This window comes from Oryctolagus cuniculus, chromosome 4 (assembly GCF_964237555.1).
Source record: "Oryctolagus cuniculus chromosome 4, mOryCun1.1, whole genome shotgun sequence".
Taxonomy (NCBI): Eukaryota; Metazoa; Chordata; class Mammalia; order Lagomorpha; family Leporidae; genus Oryctolagus; species Oryctolagus cuniculus.
The window spans coordinates 14,647,645-14,662,939 of NC_091435.1; the positions used below are offsets into that span (position 1 = coordinate 14,647,645).

A 15,295-nucleotide genomic window follows, 5' to 3' on the forward strand; every position below is an offset into this window, starting at 1 on the left:
AGCTTCTCCTGGCTTAGTGCCAGCCGAGGAAGAACCCAAAGTATATCTTAATCACATGCCCTCCCAAGATCCTCTAACGTTGATAATAATTTTGCTCGTATCATGCAAAACTTTCTGACTAAAGAAAGCAAGCACTAAAGATAATAGTCTCATTTTTTAAAAATTTAACTGGCTTTTTGAAACAGAATTCTTTTAACTGAAGCAGATTAAAAGCTGTTCTTTTATCATTAATAATTCCCTTCAATATGTAGGTTGCAAAGCACCAATGTTAGAAACGTTTAAGGACTTGATTACTCCCTGTTCTTATCAAAGTGGTCAGGGAAACAACTTCAATCAGTGTTAGTCCATTTCGTGTTGCTATGAAAACATATTTGAGACAGGGTTTATTTTGGCAGGGTTTATTTTAGAGACTGAAAAGTTCAAACTCAGGTGGCCACAGCTGAGGAGACCTAATGCTTTGTCATAACATGTTGGATGATCATATGTCAGGAACCTGTGCAACAGTGGTTAATAGTGTACGCAGAAGAAATCAAACGCCAGGGTTATTGTGCTTATACCACCTTGCCCTCATGCTTATATAGCCCCAGAGAGGCTCATCTTATTCCTTTGACATGTAATCCAGTCTTGAAAGACTTGACCCAGTACCACGAAAGATACCAATTCATTCATGAAGGTACCTTAATCATCTCCCAAATGCCCTACCTCCTGTTCCTGACTCATTAAGGACTCCAGCCTTAACACTGAGTTTTAACAGGTTTAAAACAAATTTAGACCATAGTAATAAACATAAAGTTCAAAAATCATTTGTTCTCTTTGCAATATTTAAGTATTTGAAATTTTAAAAAATAGCTGAATACTCATGTTTACTTGTTCTGTGTCATATGCATTTATTTATAGTGACAATGGGAATAAACAATATAGTAAATAAGTCAGCTAGCCATTGTGAGAGAAGAAACTCCTCATACTGTATTCACACCCATAATTTCAAATCTGTTTGCTTAACTAAAGCCAAAAATCAAATCACTTAGGTTTTATTTCTAACCTGCCACTGAAGATTTTGTTGCATGATCTTCAGTGTCTCTTAGAACAAGACCATTGGAATAACTTGTATCTCTGGTCTCTTATAATTGTAGGGGATTTAGAGTTTGGAATAAGACTATATTTGTGGGCAAGGTTCTATATATAAGGATTGTGAAGTATTTTCTCTATGCAGTTTTTAGTGATATCTACCAAGTGAGCTGTCTACAGGAAACATGATGCTTGAGAAATTCCTTTGACATCAGTTTGTGACTCTTCTTTTAAACATTAAATGCCATCATTGCAATTCCAAATGTGGCTCTCAGCTTACTTTAGTATAGCACATTATGTTAAGACATACATCTTAGTTGATTGCCATTTTTTAAATAGGACTAGCATTTCAGGGAACAATTATTTTTCAATCTATGTGAATTCTCGGCAGAATAAAGATAATATACTTGGCTTAGAAAAGAGTCAGCAGTCACGGAATGTCAGAAGAAAGAGTATAATTAGAGGGTAAATGCAATCTCATGTGATATAATTTGAAGAATACCTGAGCTGCAGAGATTTATTTATGTAGTTTAAAACTCAGAAACCCAAACATGCAGAGAAATTTTAAATACTAGAATTTTATTAAAGGCAAAATGTTTTTCTAGGAATATAAATGAGCAGAGCATGAAACATGCTGCATAACATTTAAATAACTGGTTGCATAAAGAAGTGGAAGATGTGTTTGGGAATTAGGGAACAGGAGAGTTAGCATAGTGTTCAAGTAATATGCTCTAATGGATGGCATTTTGAGTTGTGGCTTTCCACACACATGAGACTGCATGTAAATGTTCTTGATCTAACACGCTCACAAAATTGATCTGCAGCAGCAAACCAAACCCTCCACCTGACACCATGATCTACCATGACAGCCACTGTGGAAGGCAGGGCTGTGGCATTGAATGCCTCAGTGGCCTGGACTGTGGCCATGGAAGCCATGGATATTAAGAGATACTACAAACTTTAGTATCTCTTAAGGCAAACTTTAGCCTTTCAAAGTATATCTAATAAAAATATTCCAAAAGTAAAAACGTTTTTGAGATTAAATTATTTTATTACAATCAGTTTTCTGTGATGTGTTAACATAATCAACAAGTATGGCCTGCTTTTTTATTATATCTAGATTTACCAACATATTTTATTTCATGATTATTTCACTTTTCTTCTTTTTTGTATGTTTCATCTTCTCTTTTCCGTTATCCTCTTATTCTCATTCATCTTTACTTTCTTCAGCATTCTTATATCTATCTTTCTATCTTCTATCTTTTTTCCTTGTAGAAAACATCTAAAGGTTAAACTGAAGATAAACAGTGATGATAATTGAAATTCAGTTTAATGTTCACTCTTTCTCAGAAATTTCCTTGATCATTTCTAAAGATGACATTTAGAAAATAATTTTAATTTAGTGTATATTACTTTAAAATACCTGATAAAGTAAATATAAAAGAATGATATAAAATTATAATAATTGTTAAATCCAGGAGATGGGAATATGGTTTACTATAATGTTTTTGTTCTTTCTTCTTTGTGTATGTTTTAAATATTCATCAATAGAATAAAAACCAAAGCTAAAGCAAAAAAAATTACATTCAGGCATGAAACATGTATGGTCCTGTTAATTTAAACTCATAAAACTATACCTAAGAAGTAATAAAAACATATAAATATGAGTAGTCTTAAATCTCATATAGAAATTGAATTCATGATTAAAAATCTTGCTAACAGTACAAACTTGTTGAATTTTTAAGTTTGTCTTTCAGAGAATAAGTAATGAAAGAGCACTTCGAAACTTCTCTATTTTCTTCCTAAGTGAGCAAAATCTCAACAAAAATATAATATCCCTTGATGAAGGAAAATTATAAACCAATTTTTATTAGATAGGCAGAGTTAAACAGTGAGAGAGAGATAGACAGAGAGAAAGGTCTTCCTTCTGTTTGTTCACCCCCTAAACGGTCGCTGCCCAAAGCCAGGAGTCAGGTGCTTCCTCCTGGTCTCCCATGAGGGTGCAGGGCCCAAGCGCTTGGGCCATCCTTTTCTGCCTTCCCATGCTACAGCAGAGAGCTGGACTGGAAGAGGAGCAACCGGGACTAGAACCTGGTGCCCATATGGGATGCCAGCGCCGCAGGCGGAGGATTAACCAAGTGAACCACGGCACTGGCCCCCTAAAACAATGTTTTTCGCCATCAAACATCAGATATTCTATGAGGTATAAACCAGTAATTGTCAAGACCAAATTCTTAAGAATCTGTGAGTAAATGTCATCTAGCAATCTGTGACATATCAGTAAGGAATACGCACATCCGTGACTTTAATTGAGGGGTCAAACGAAGGCTTACCATCAAGAAATCATAAGCAAGACTCAATATGTTAACAGAATAAATAGAATGATGTATAATACTAAATCACAGATTGTTTTAAATTCCAAGCCTGCTAATGCCAATGCCCTTGTTACAGCTAAGCCTGGTTCTGATGATTAATTTTTCTTTCTGGAGTGTTTTCCATGCCTTTTTGAATGGCTTGTGTTGTGTTGTGATTGTTCAAAGCCTGATGTGTTTTATTGGTACTTGAACTGAAGCCTGTTGGCCTTTGGTGTGAGACTGTTGATCTCATTAGGCACTGGGTGTGTTAAATGAGACAGTAGCTGCAGCAGTGGGAGCTTGTTTGCTTTTGACCTTTAATGCTACTAAGTACCTCTCTTCAGAGTAATGTGTCTTACAGCTCTTTTTGTTGTAACCCATTATACAAGAATGTTTCAAAAAGTTCGTGGAAAATGTGATTAAAACATAATGCTAATTTTCTGTGGTCTTTTGAAGCCTTCTCATCCTATTATCCTGTTGGTATGGTGGTAAGTTTAAAAGAAAAGAACCACTTTATAATCTTAAAATTAAATATCATTTTAATTTTTTTAGTAGGTGTGTCAAAAGGCTGACTTTTGAAGGGCTTCTCTTGAGGCAAATTATTTCTCGAAGCTGTTACCATCTTCTCTAAAGGCAGGCTGTCCAAAATGCTACAATGAAGCTCTGAACGTTGCAGACTCTCAACCTACTTATAGGAAATACATGAAAGCCAGAATGGCCCAGAGTGGGAATGTTTGTTTTTTTTTTTTTTTTTTTTCTCCAAGTAGTTAAAATCCTGGCTAGGTCTTTTTCCTTGGTGGATCAGCCTCTGTCATGGCAAAGACTTGAGTGTATCTTTCTATTTCTGTTTCCTCCCTGCTGAAACTCTGAAGCGATCTTGGATCTAATGAAATCATTGGCAATGAGCCCCATACAGTATAGAGCTCTCCCTAACACCTTGGCCATAGGAATTTCTCATTATCACACTTCTGCATGCTGAACTTCTAGCCTCTGGTCAAAATTACTATCTCAGTATTCCTTCCTGTTTAGGGCTCCTTTGTCATTTGTTCTGGGTAGCATGATCAAGGTTGTGATTTTAAACGCTTTCTTTGCACACTTCAAGGTGATATATTCTGCAACCGCAATGGATCCAATGAAAATAGCTAATTTTCAATACATCCAGATTTTTCTTGTTGTAAAGATGAGAGGGATGACTCTATATGATGATGTAAAATCTGGAAATTACTGAAGTATATCTAATGATAAAAATAGGGGCCATCACTGTGGCTTTGAAGGTTAAGCATCTGCCAGAGTGTTGGCATCCCATATGGGCACCAGTTTGAGTCTAGGATGTTCCACTTCCAATCTAGCTCCCTGGGAAAGCAGCAGAGAATGGCCCAAGTACTTGAGACTCTGTATCTGCATGGGAGATCCAGAAGAAGCTCTTGGCTCATGGCTTTGGTGTGACCCAGCAATCATTGCAATAATTTGGGGAGTGAATCAGTGGATGGAAAATCTCTCTCTTTTTCTCTTTGTATCTCTTTCCTTCCCTGTCTGCGTCTTTGCCTTTAAAATAAATCAGTAAATTTTTGGAAAAACTAAAGATAAAAACAAAAAGCTTTACAGCTGCCATTTTACTAGGTGATAAAACAATAAATGTTTTTTTCCTGAGCTTGGAAGAAAAGAAATTTCTTCTTCCATCACATGTATTCAACATTATTTCTGGAATTTCTAACAATTTTTATGAGGCAATAATAATATTAATGAACAACTGGAAAAAACCCATTGAAATTTATAATAAACTTGACACTTTACACTTAATTTTCAAAAATTCATATTTCTGAGTATAAAGTATAAATCTAAAAATTCAGAAAGTTTCTAGCAATACTGATCCATGAGAGGAAAAAAAGGGATTGTGAAAAGTATCCAAATCTTTGTTCTTACTAAGAAATGTCTGAGGTAAGTAGGATCCTTGGGGACTGATGGAGTTTACTGGCTAAAAGTGAAAATGAATGAATGAAGATTCTGTGTAAGTTATTCAATGAATGCTCATTGTCTATCTGTTTTATCAAAATTTTTTATTATAAATAAATGGAATTTATGAACTATAATTCTTCTGAAGGTTGGAAGTTAATTAAGTAGTCAGAAGAATATTATAGGGGCAAAGTTTAGATGCTGAAAACCCTAAATGCTATTTTTACCGTGTTAGCTTAATCTCTATTTCATTAGTTTTCCTGATATGGAAAGCTAAATGAGTCTCTTTGGGAAGAGAGTGTTCAGAAAACTGTATCTGCGAGCTGCAGATCTCTACCTCTTGTACAGAGAACTTTTGTTCCCAGTGTTTGCTCTGTATACTTTGTCAGAAATGTTCAAGCTAATGAAATCTTTTTGTGTAACATCAGAGTCTATACCAAAGCAAACCTTTGTAGTTGCACATCTATTAAATCTGATAAAAATGTGTAATTCCTCTGAATAGTAAACTTTAGAACTTATCTAGGAGACCAAAAAGTTTCACAACATAGGGACAAATATATCTGTCATGATTATAGATTTGAAGATTCATTAGTATTAGCAATTCTACCAATTTGTTTTATATGTTTAATTCTACATATAATAAAATGACAACACAGCAGAAATTTTTATAGACATTAAGGTGATTATAAAATTTTTGTAGAAAGACTCTCAAATATAACTAGTACTCAAACAGTATTTTTCACTTTATGTTTCTGTGTTGCAGCAAACTGTTGAAATCTTTACTTAATGTATGCTAAACTGATCTTCTGTATATAAAGAGAAACGAAAATGAATCTTGATGTGAATGGAAGGGGAGAGGGAGTGGGAAAGGGGAGGGTTGCGGGTGGGAGGGACGTTATGGGGGGGGGAAGCCATTGTAATCCATAAGCTGTACTTTGGAAATTTATATTCATTAAATAAAAGTTAAAAAAAAAAAGAAAGACTCTCAAATAACCAAGATTATTTTGAGAAAGGAAAGTAGTAAGAACTTCTAAATTCCTGCTTAACCAAAAACGCTATAAAAATTGAAAAGGACTGTTATAGACCAGGAAAAGTTAGTTGGCATTTTTATATATATGGTAACCATGATCTCTATGCAAAGCCTTTAAATTCATATTTTAAAAATCTTAAGTTTTAAAAATTTTCAAAAGCTTTGTATAGTGATTTCATAAAAGATATCCAAGTGTCTAAATAGCATTTATAAAGGTGTTCAGCATTGGTAGTCTTCAGAGTTTACTATCATCTTTTCCTTTTTGCTTTCACCCTGGTCATTCTCTGTAGTCACCTAGTTCGTGGTTTATTTGTCCTTTTCCTCCCCTCATAAATAGTTTAATAAATACATGTTCTCTTATCTTTATATATCCTACACATTAGGTGGCCTACTATAGATAGCTTGTTGTACTTTGCTTTTTACCTTTCACAATGTCTCCTGGAAATAATCCAGTTCAGTTTTTCAAGTTATGTTTGTTAGTCATTTAGATTTTCAGATGTCTAAAATTGTAAAATGCTGAATTTTGTGGATATACCACAATAGATTCACCTCTTATGTATAGGGACCTTGGTGTCTTCACTATTTCAAATTACAAAATATGGTGCAATGAATAACTCCACACATATGAAGATTTGCATTGCTTAATGCGTACCTTCATGATAAAACCCTGAAGAAACACTGATGAATAACAAGTTTATGCAATTATAGTTCTTGGTAATTTCTCTTATGTATGAGTTTCCTGTCACTGCTATAAAAATTACTATTAGCGCTGTGGCTTTTAAACTCAGATTCATTATTGCACAGTTCTTTGTGTCAGGTGCCTGACACAGACCTCATAGAGCTACAGCATCTTCTGTATGATCTATAGAAGATTGTATTTCCTTGCATTTTCTACCTCAGCCTACCTGCATTTCATGGCCCACAGACCTCTTCTACCATCCTCAAAGCCAGCAATGGTAAATTGGGATCTTCTCGTGGGAGCATTTCTCTGGTTTTATTTCTGCAGGAAGTTCTCTGCTGTAAGGACTTGTGTTACAACAGGATCCAGCTGGATAACCAGGATAATTTCACCATATTGTTAAATTTCACAACATGATCACATCTGTAAGGTATGTTAACTTTGTGTAAGCTACCACACTACAGATTATGATGATTGGGGTACAGAGATTTTAGGGGCCATTATTATTCTTACTAACACTATATCTGGATTTCACCAATTGGCATTCCCATCTGAAATATGCAAGAATTGCTATTTCTCAAGAACCTCACCAACATAATACATTGTCTTATTTTTAAATTTTTACAAATCTGATAAATGAGAAATGGTGTAAGTCAGTTTTTATTTGTATTTATTAAACATCTTTCTTTCTCTTGATCATAGTAGAAATATCTCTACATTTTCATAATTAAATAAGAGCTCCCGTTAGATAATTTTGTTAAGAAATTAGCCATCAATTCCTATTTTCTTATCTTCTTTTTATTGGGAATGAGTGTTGAAATTTGTCAAAAGTTATTTGTCATTTATGGAGAGTAACATGATTTTCCTTTCTAAATCTATTAATATACATTATATTAATGAATATACTAATATTGATACAGCTTATATTGCCAAAATAAATCCCATTTCCTCATATTTTACACTACGATATTGAATCCTATTTGCTAATGTTTATTTAGTAATTTTGTTACACGTATTCACAAGTGTTATTGAGTTATAACCATTTTGTGTTTACTATCTTTGTTGAGTTTGATGAATAGTATATTAGTTTCATAAAAAGTATTTAGAGGCCTTATTCATTTTGAATTCTTAGGAAGAATTTCTGTTCCATAAAGCTATTTTTTCACAGTTTGGGCTGAATAGTCATTGAAACTAATGTGACTGTGGCTTTTGTGTGTGGGTGTTTCCTTCCATCTCTGTTTCTTCTCAAAGAAGTGTCAGCCTCTTAATCCATACCCCATACAGTTGAAAGTCATATGTCTTACATATTTTAATTGTATTGACTACAGCAATTTTGTTTTTTTTTTTTCAAAATATGCATTGGACTCATGCAGTGTATAGTATTTCCACAAGGCACTTTTCACTTAGTAACATGCATTTAAGATCTATTTATATCTTTTCATATTGATAGATCAATTATCTTAATTATGAAATACAGTGTATGGAAGTACTGCAGTGTGTTTCTACATGCACCTGTTGGAGAACATTGTCTCTAGATGTTGGAAATTATGGATAAAGATTCTATAAATATTCAAATGCAGGTTTTTGAGTAGGAAATTTTAAATCTGTTGGGTAAATATCATGAAGTACAACTGCTGCATCATATGGTAATAATATGTTTAGCTTTTTAAGAAACTGTCATTATAACTTCCAATATGACTGTACCACTTAAGTTTCATTTCTACCAGCAATGAATGAGAATTCTTATTTCCTTGCATAATTGCTAGTAACTGGCATTGTCAGTTTTTGGAATTTTGTTAAATGTTTGCTTATTTTCATTTACTTGAAAGGTAGGGAAGGGGGGGAGGAGAAAGAGAAAGAGAAATATTCTGTTTCCTAGGTTGCATTAACTGGAAGCTGGGCCAAATGTGGAACAACCCAGACTCCAAGACTATATGTGGTTTTCTCAAGTGGTGGCTTAATCTGCTGTGTCACTACGCCCACCAAGAGTTTTGGAATTTTATTCATTCTAATATGTTAGTATAGTGATATACGGAATTAACATACAATTTTAGTTTTGGATTTTCTTAATCACAATTTTAAATGCTTCTTGTTGAACATAGTGATTTTTTTCTTGGTGAATGCAGTTAGCAAATGCTCTATTTTAATAGATGAATTAAGCTTGTTCACAGTTACTGATTTGTTATGTCTGGTGTCATTTGTCAAAAATGTTTTTGTTAGAGTTGTTTGTACATTGTTATATTTTTGTTTCTTAATTTATATATTAAATTTTCTTTATTTAATAATTTATAAACTTCTAGGTATCTAGGTATCAGAACCTAGAAAGATTTTTATAGATATTTTGTGGTTACCCAGAAGTTTTTTATGTATTTTTTTGCAGAAATGCCCTTAGTATGTTATTTTCCTATTTAAACTTTTACTAACATAATTGTCAGTTTTAATTGAAAAAATTAGCTATCATTTCATTAAACTATATTTTATACCTTTCATTCTCTTTTCTTTCACTTTTTGTTGAATTATTTTTATTCTGCCTTACTATATAATGTTTACATATTACTCTTTCACTCATCTTTGCATTAGCCTTAGTCAAAAATTAAACACATGGAATTCTCAGTGTCCTTTGCCAATGCTTCCTCAGTTATCTCTGTTAAATCCTTAGATGATTGATCAAGAAGGAAACATTTTCTCAGATAATTTGGATAAAATTCTTGGTTCACAATTTGCATCCTTGAATGTTTTTTAGAATGTTACATAATAAATGTATTAGTGTGTATACATTGAGAAATCTGAAAAGGGTCTAAGCTTTGTTGTTTTAACTATTTGATCTTTTCTTAGATATCCTGAAAATTTTCTTCTGTATCTTTAAATTGCCTTTCTGTATAGTGGTAAAGTATTATAGCATGAAATTATAGCCATGTTTGAGAATGTGGGTTAGTGGCATTAAGTGCAGTTGCATTGTTGTGCAGCTCTTACCACTACATAGCTGAAGAACTTCCAACTACTGTCCTACAGGTGTTCAGTATGGGTCAGTTTTCTCAGGTCATGAATGGCTCCAGCAGTGTGTCCACTGAGAACTTCCTTTTAGTTTTAGAGACTTCCTCGATTACAATTTTGGATATCATTCAATTTTTCCCTATGCCACAAACTCCTCTGACACATAAGCTGGATTTTCATCAGTGTTCCATTTACCTACAGTCTCTGATTCATGTTTTTAAATGTTTATTTTATTTATTTGAAAGGCAGACTTTTATATATATAGAGAGAGCAGTATCTCTCATCTGCTTGTTCACTTCCTAAATGGCAGCAATGGCAGGGGCTGGGCCAGGCCAAACCCAAAAGCCAGGGGCCAGGAGCTTCTTCCCAGTCTCCCATGTGAGTGCAGGGATTCAAGCATTTGGGCCATCCTCTGCTGCTTTTCCAGGAGCATTAGCAGGGAGCTAGATTAGAAGTGGAACAGCCGAACCGGCCCATATGGGATGCCAGTGTCTCAGGCACAGCTCACCTGCTACATCACAATGCTGGGTCCCTATTTTTTTCTTACCCACATATCTTTTTCTTTTTATTGTTTTACTGCTATTGTTTACTGATGTATAATAGATTTTAACTTGACTCGTTTTCTTTTTAGCATCTTGGAATTTGGTCTTCATACCAATTTGATTTTACCATTCTAGTTATTTCCCAATTTTTTCAAACCATTTCATCTTTATGATGACTTGAAAATTACGATTTTTTTTGTTGTTGTTTTTGCCAGGCAGAGTTAGACAGTGAGAGAGAGAGACAGAGAGAAAGGTCTTCCTTCTGTTGGTTCACTCCCCAAATGGCCACCACGGCCAGCGCTGGGCTGATCCGAAGCCAGGAGCTGGGTACCTCCTCCCGGTCTCTCATGTTGGTGCAGGGACCCAAGCACTTGGGCCATCCTCTACTGCCCTCCCGGGCCACAGCAGAGAGCTGGACAGGAAAAGGAGCAACTGGGACTAGCACCCGGTGCCCCAAATAGGACTAGAACCCGGGGTGCCGGTGCCACAGGCGGAGGATTAGCCAAGTGAGCCATGGTGCCAGCTGAAAATTTTGATTTTCTAGTCTGAGTTTTTGGTTTATGACACTTAAAATATGTCTGCAATTTTTGTTGATAATATTTAATTCAATGAATAATATTTTGTTAAAATATTTTGCTATCTTCTTCTTTTTCTTCTTCTTCCTCTTCTTCTCTGCCACTTCCTCCTCCTCTTCTTCTTCTCCTTCTCCTTTTCCTTCTTTTTCTTCCTCCTCCTTTTTTTTTTTCTCCAGCTCCTCCTCCTCCTCTCTGTTTTTGGTAGAGGAGCCATCCCCAAATGGTTTGTTAGTCATTTTATTTTTATTATAGTCCTTCATATAGACAAAACCTTGCACCTCTGGATTTGTGGGTAGAGTCTGATGTTCCTGTGATAGTCCTAGATCAGGCATGGACTCTTGATTCAGAGTATCAGGCACGTTACTCAACTGCTGCAGCTTTACCTGGTAGGGAGTTAGTAGTTTGTCCCTTGTTTCTTCTCTTCCATGAAGACCCTACATTCTCTGCTCACACTTTGTTTTCTTCACTGTGAAGTTTTCAAATGGTTTCCTCTTTTCTTCTCATGTTGCTTTTGTTTCATAGTCAGTGTCTCAAAAAATGGATTAGTAGTCTATTTCTGCACCTTTTAAGCACTGCTTTGTGGTGTCATCTCTTCCACCATGTTATCTTTTTCAAGTGTGTTTTTTTTTTTTTTTCCTTTTGGGAGAAACTTACTTCATGAGAAGTTTTTCTCTTCTGAGAAAATTGCTCGTCAATTTTTGGCATTCTGTTTCACTATTCTTGTTTTATCAAGAAATAGCACCACTAGAAATTCATATTTGTCTATTTTTTTAATTTGAAGTTTGCAGTTCCCTCTATCTTATAGTTATGTTGAAAGCATAGAATTTCTGTGGTTTACAATTTTCTGTCTATTTGTCTGCCTATTTGTTAGGTAATGTGTTGGGAGATTCAGACTAATGTAGTTCCTTTATCAGCTGCAATTCAAGAAGTCAAAGATTTCAACTATTAACAGAAATGAAATTCCAGAATTATTCTTTGCTTTCGCTATTTAGACCCTGAAGCTATAAGTACAACCAAACAAAAAAAGCCTTTCTGGGTATAAGCAAAGTTATTAGCAGAAGAATGAAATCTCATAAGATGCATAAGACAGAGATTGCACAGAACTTACTTGTTATTTTTATGGGACTATGCACTTATTAATTCAACCAAAAATATGCTACTTACTCTATTTCAACCCCAAAAGTTATAAAATGTGACCATAGTAAGCATTTTCATTTTCAAGGATTAAAATAATATAATGGGTAATGAAGACAAATGAATTAGTATTTTATGTTAATCATTAGTATTTTATAATATTTTGTCCTAGGCATTCATCTACACTCTGAAAGGCTGTCTACATTAGGGTGAGGTAGAAGTAGATGGCAATGTCCTATAAGTATTCTTGAATACGGAAGAAAGGGAATACTTTTGAGTAAATGTAATAAAACAGGAACTGAGTGGAAGTCTAAAAGGTAATTGACAGAGATAGTTAATCAAATATTTCTCATAGAAAAGTTTACATGAGTAAAAAAAAAACAAAATTTCCTCTACATTTGACTATCCGGAAATCACTAATGAGTTTGTGACTATGCCCTGACCACCATGGGGAAAAGACCTTGGGTTCTGGGAATGATCAGTATCAAAGACAATGCAATGCAAATAAAAAGAAAGGCAATCTGAGGTTATATAATTACAGGGCTACTAGAAGCTATCAACCAGATTAGACCATTTAATTAGAACACTAGCATGGCCTTTGAAGAGGCTATAATCATTTTTCATCTTGGAAGCATTTTGTTCCTAGGTATGCAAACTCATTAAAAATAATAATTATAACTAAAAGTCCTTTACTAAGAGCTTGGACCCTTTGGTAAGTAAGAAAAACAATTTAAAAGAATTTATAGACTTTAAATTATTCTGTTATATGGAAATGAGATCATCTGTCATGTTAACCACACCCACTAAGAGTAGAAAAACATTCTGGGAAGCCAGAGACATGGACATTCAGGAAAATCATCTTTGGTATCAAACCAACTCACCACCCTTGATACCATGAGCTACTATGGCAGCTACTATGGAGGCTACGGCTATGGAGGCTTCAGTGGCCCAAGCTGTGGCTATGGAGGTTATGGAAATGGCTCTGGCTGTGGAAGCTTCAGATATGGCTACTGTTGCCCATCATTTTATGGAGGCTATGGCTTCCCTGCCTTCTACTAAAAACTTACACATTCTCATGTTGTTACAATATCTGTTCTCTTGCCCATATGCTTCAGTAATATGAATGCTTTTCTCAGGGTAGAGAAAATATAATTTGTGGACTCATTTTCCAAAAGGAGGTAGCCATCCAATATTCTAGAACCCAGTATCTTTCCATTGAATCAGGGTTTCACCTATTAATATTTAGTAATATCTGTTGTAACCATGTGTAACCTGTACTTTAAAATAGCTTTTATTAAATATGTATAATTGACATAACAAACATGTCTTAATTATTTAATTTCAATGTTGGTTTTATTGTTCCTTAATTAGAGTGTTTTTTTAAGATTTATTTATTTATTTGAAAGGCACAGAGTTACTTGAATAGGGGAGGAGAGAGAGAGAGAAAGAGGGAGAGAGAAAGAGAAAGAGAGAGAATCTTCCATCTGATGCTTCAATACCCAAATGGCCACAAAGGCCAGTGCTGGGCCAGGAAACAGAAGCCTCTGTGTCTCTCACATGAGTAGCAGTGGCCCGAGCAATTGGGCCATCTTCTGTTGTTTTCCCAGTCACTTTTTCAGGGAACTGGATTGGATGTGGAGTATCTGGGACAGGAATCCGCACCTACATTGGATGGCATTGTCACAGGGGGAGGCTTAGGCTGCTGCCTGCTATGCCACAATGCTGGCCCCTGAATTAGTGCTTTGATTCAAGAATGTGTTGATACAATAAACTTTACCTAAATTACAAGTGAATTCACTGTCTGTCTCCATGTCCTGGAAATTGTTTTAAGTGCTTAGGATATAGAACAATAAGATGGATAGGAACACTGTATACTTTTAAGTGTCTTACTTTTTATTTGTTTCCAGTGGCTTTTGTGTTATTTTGCTTTTTATATGATTCTGTAAACTAGTACTTTTAAGCCTTGATTTTAAATAATAACTAGTTACAACAATTATTCCAATGAATGTGTTTCTGTTTGACATTTATTATTGAAGGACTAAAACTATGGCAAAGAAAATGCATTTTTTTATCTTTTTTTTTTTTTACAGGTAGAGTGGACAGTGAGAGAGAGAGAGAGAGAGAGAGAGAGAGGTCTTCCTTTTCCATTGTTTCACACCCCCCAAATGGCCGCTGTGGCCAGCGCACTGTGCTGAACTGAAGCCAGGAGCCAAGTGCTTCTCCTGGTCTCCCATGCGGGTGCAGGGCACAAGCACTTAGACCATCCTCCACTGCACTCCCGAGCCATAGCAGAGAGCTGGACAGAAGAGGAGCAACCAGGACAGAATCTGGCACCCTGACCGGGACTAAAACCCGGGGTGCTGACGCTGCAGGCGGAGGATTAGCCTATTGAGCCGCGGCACTGGCCAGAAAATGCATTTAATTTAATTTAATTTTAATTAATTCCTCTAATAAATTTTTAATTACTATGAAGCATCTTTTTGTAGTTTGCAGTGGTATAATGAAATATTTCAGCAGATATATACAATGTAAACCAATTATAACATGCAACTAGCCCTTCTAGTAGCTTTATCTCAGATTACAGTTACCGGGGCTGGCACTATGGCATAGTGAGTAAAGCTGCTGCCTGCAGTGTTGGCGTCCCATATGGGCACCAGTTTGAGTCCTGGCTGCTCCACTTCTGATCCAGCTCTCTGCTATGGCCTGGGAGAGCAGTAGAAGAGGGCCCAAGTGTTTGGGCCTCTGCACCCACGTGGGAGACCTGAAAGAAGCTCCTGGCTTCAGATCAGCTAAGTTGCAGCCGTTGCAGCCATTTGGGGAGTGAACCATTGGTTGGAAAACATTCTCTCTCTCTGTGTGTCTCTCTCTGCCTCTCTGTAAATCTGCCTTTCTAATAAATAAATAAATCTTTTAAAAAAAAAAAAAGATTAGAGTTATCCTAATCTTCTGTGGAACTCTAGAACCCA

At 35.4% G+C, this 15,295-nt stretch overlaps 1 protein-coding gene across 1 annotated transcript; it reads left to right on the forward strand.

Annotated features, from left to right (window-relative positions):
* The first annotated feature begins 13,189 nt into the window (after positions 1 to 13,189).
* Positions 13,190 to 13,595, forward strand: LOC127482988 (keratin-associated protein 19-5-like). Its single transcript, XM_051819213.1, has one exon. It carries the CDS (start codon positions 13,224 to 13,226, stop codon positions 13,386 to 13,388), a length of 165 nt encoding a protein of 54 aa, XP_051675173.1. The 5' UTR covers positions 13,190 to 13,223; the 3' UTR covers positions 13,389 to 13,595.
* The last annotated feature ends 1,700 nt before the right edge of the window (positions 13,596 to 15,295 follow it).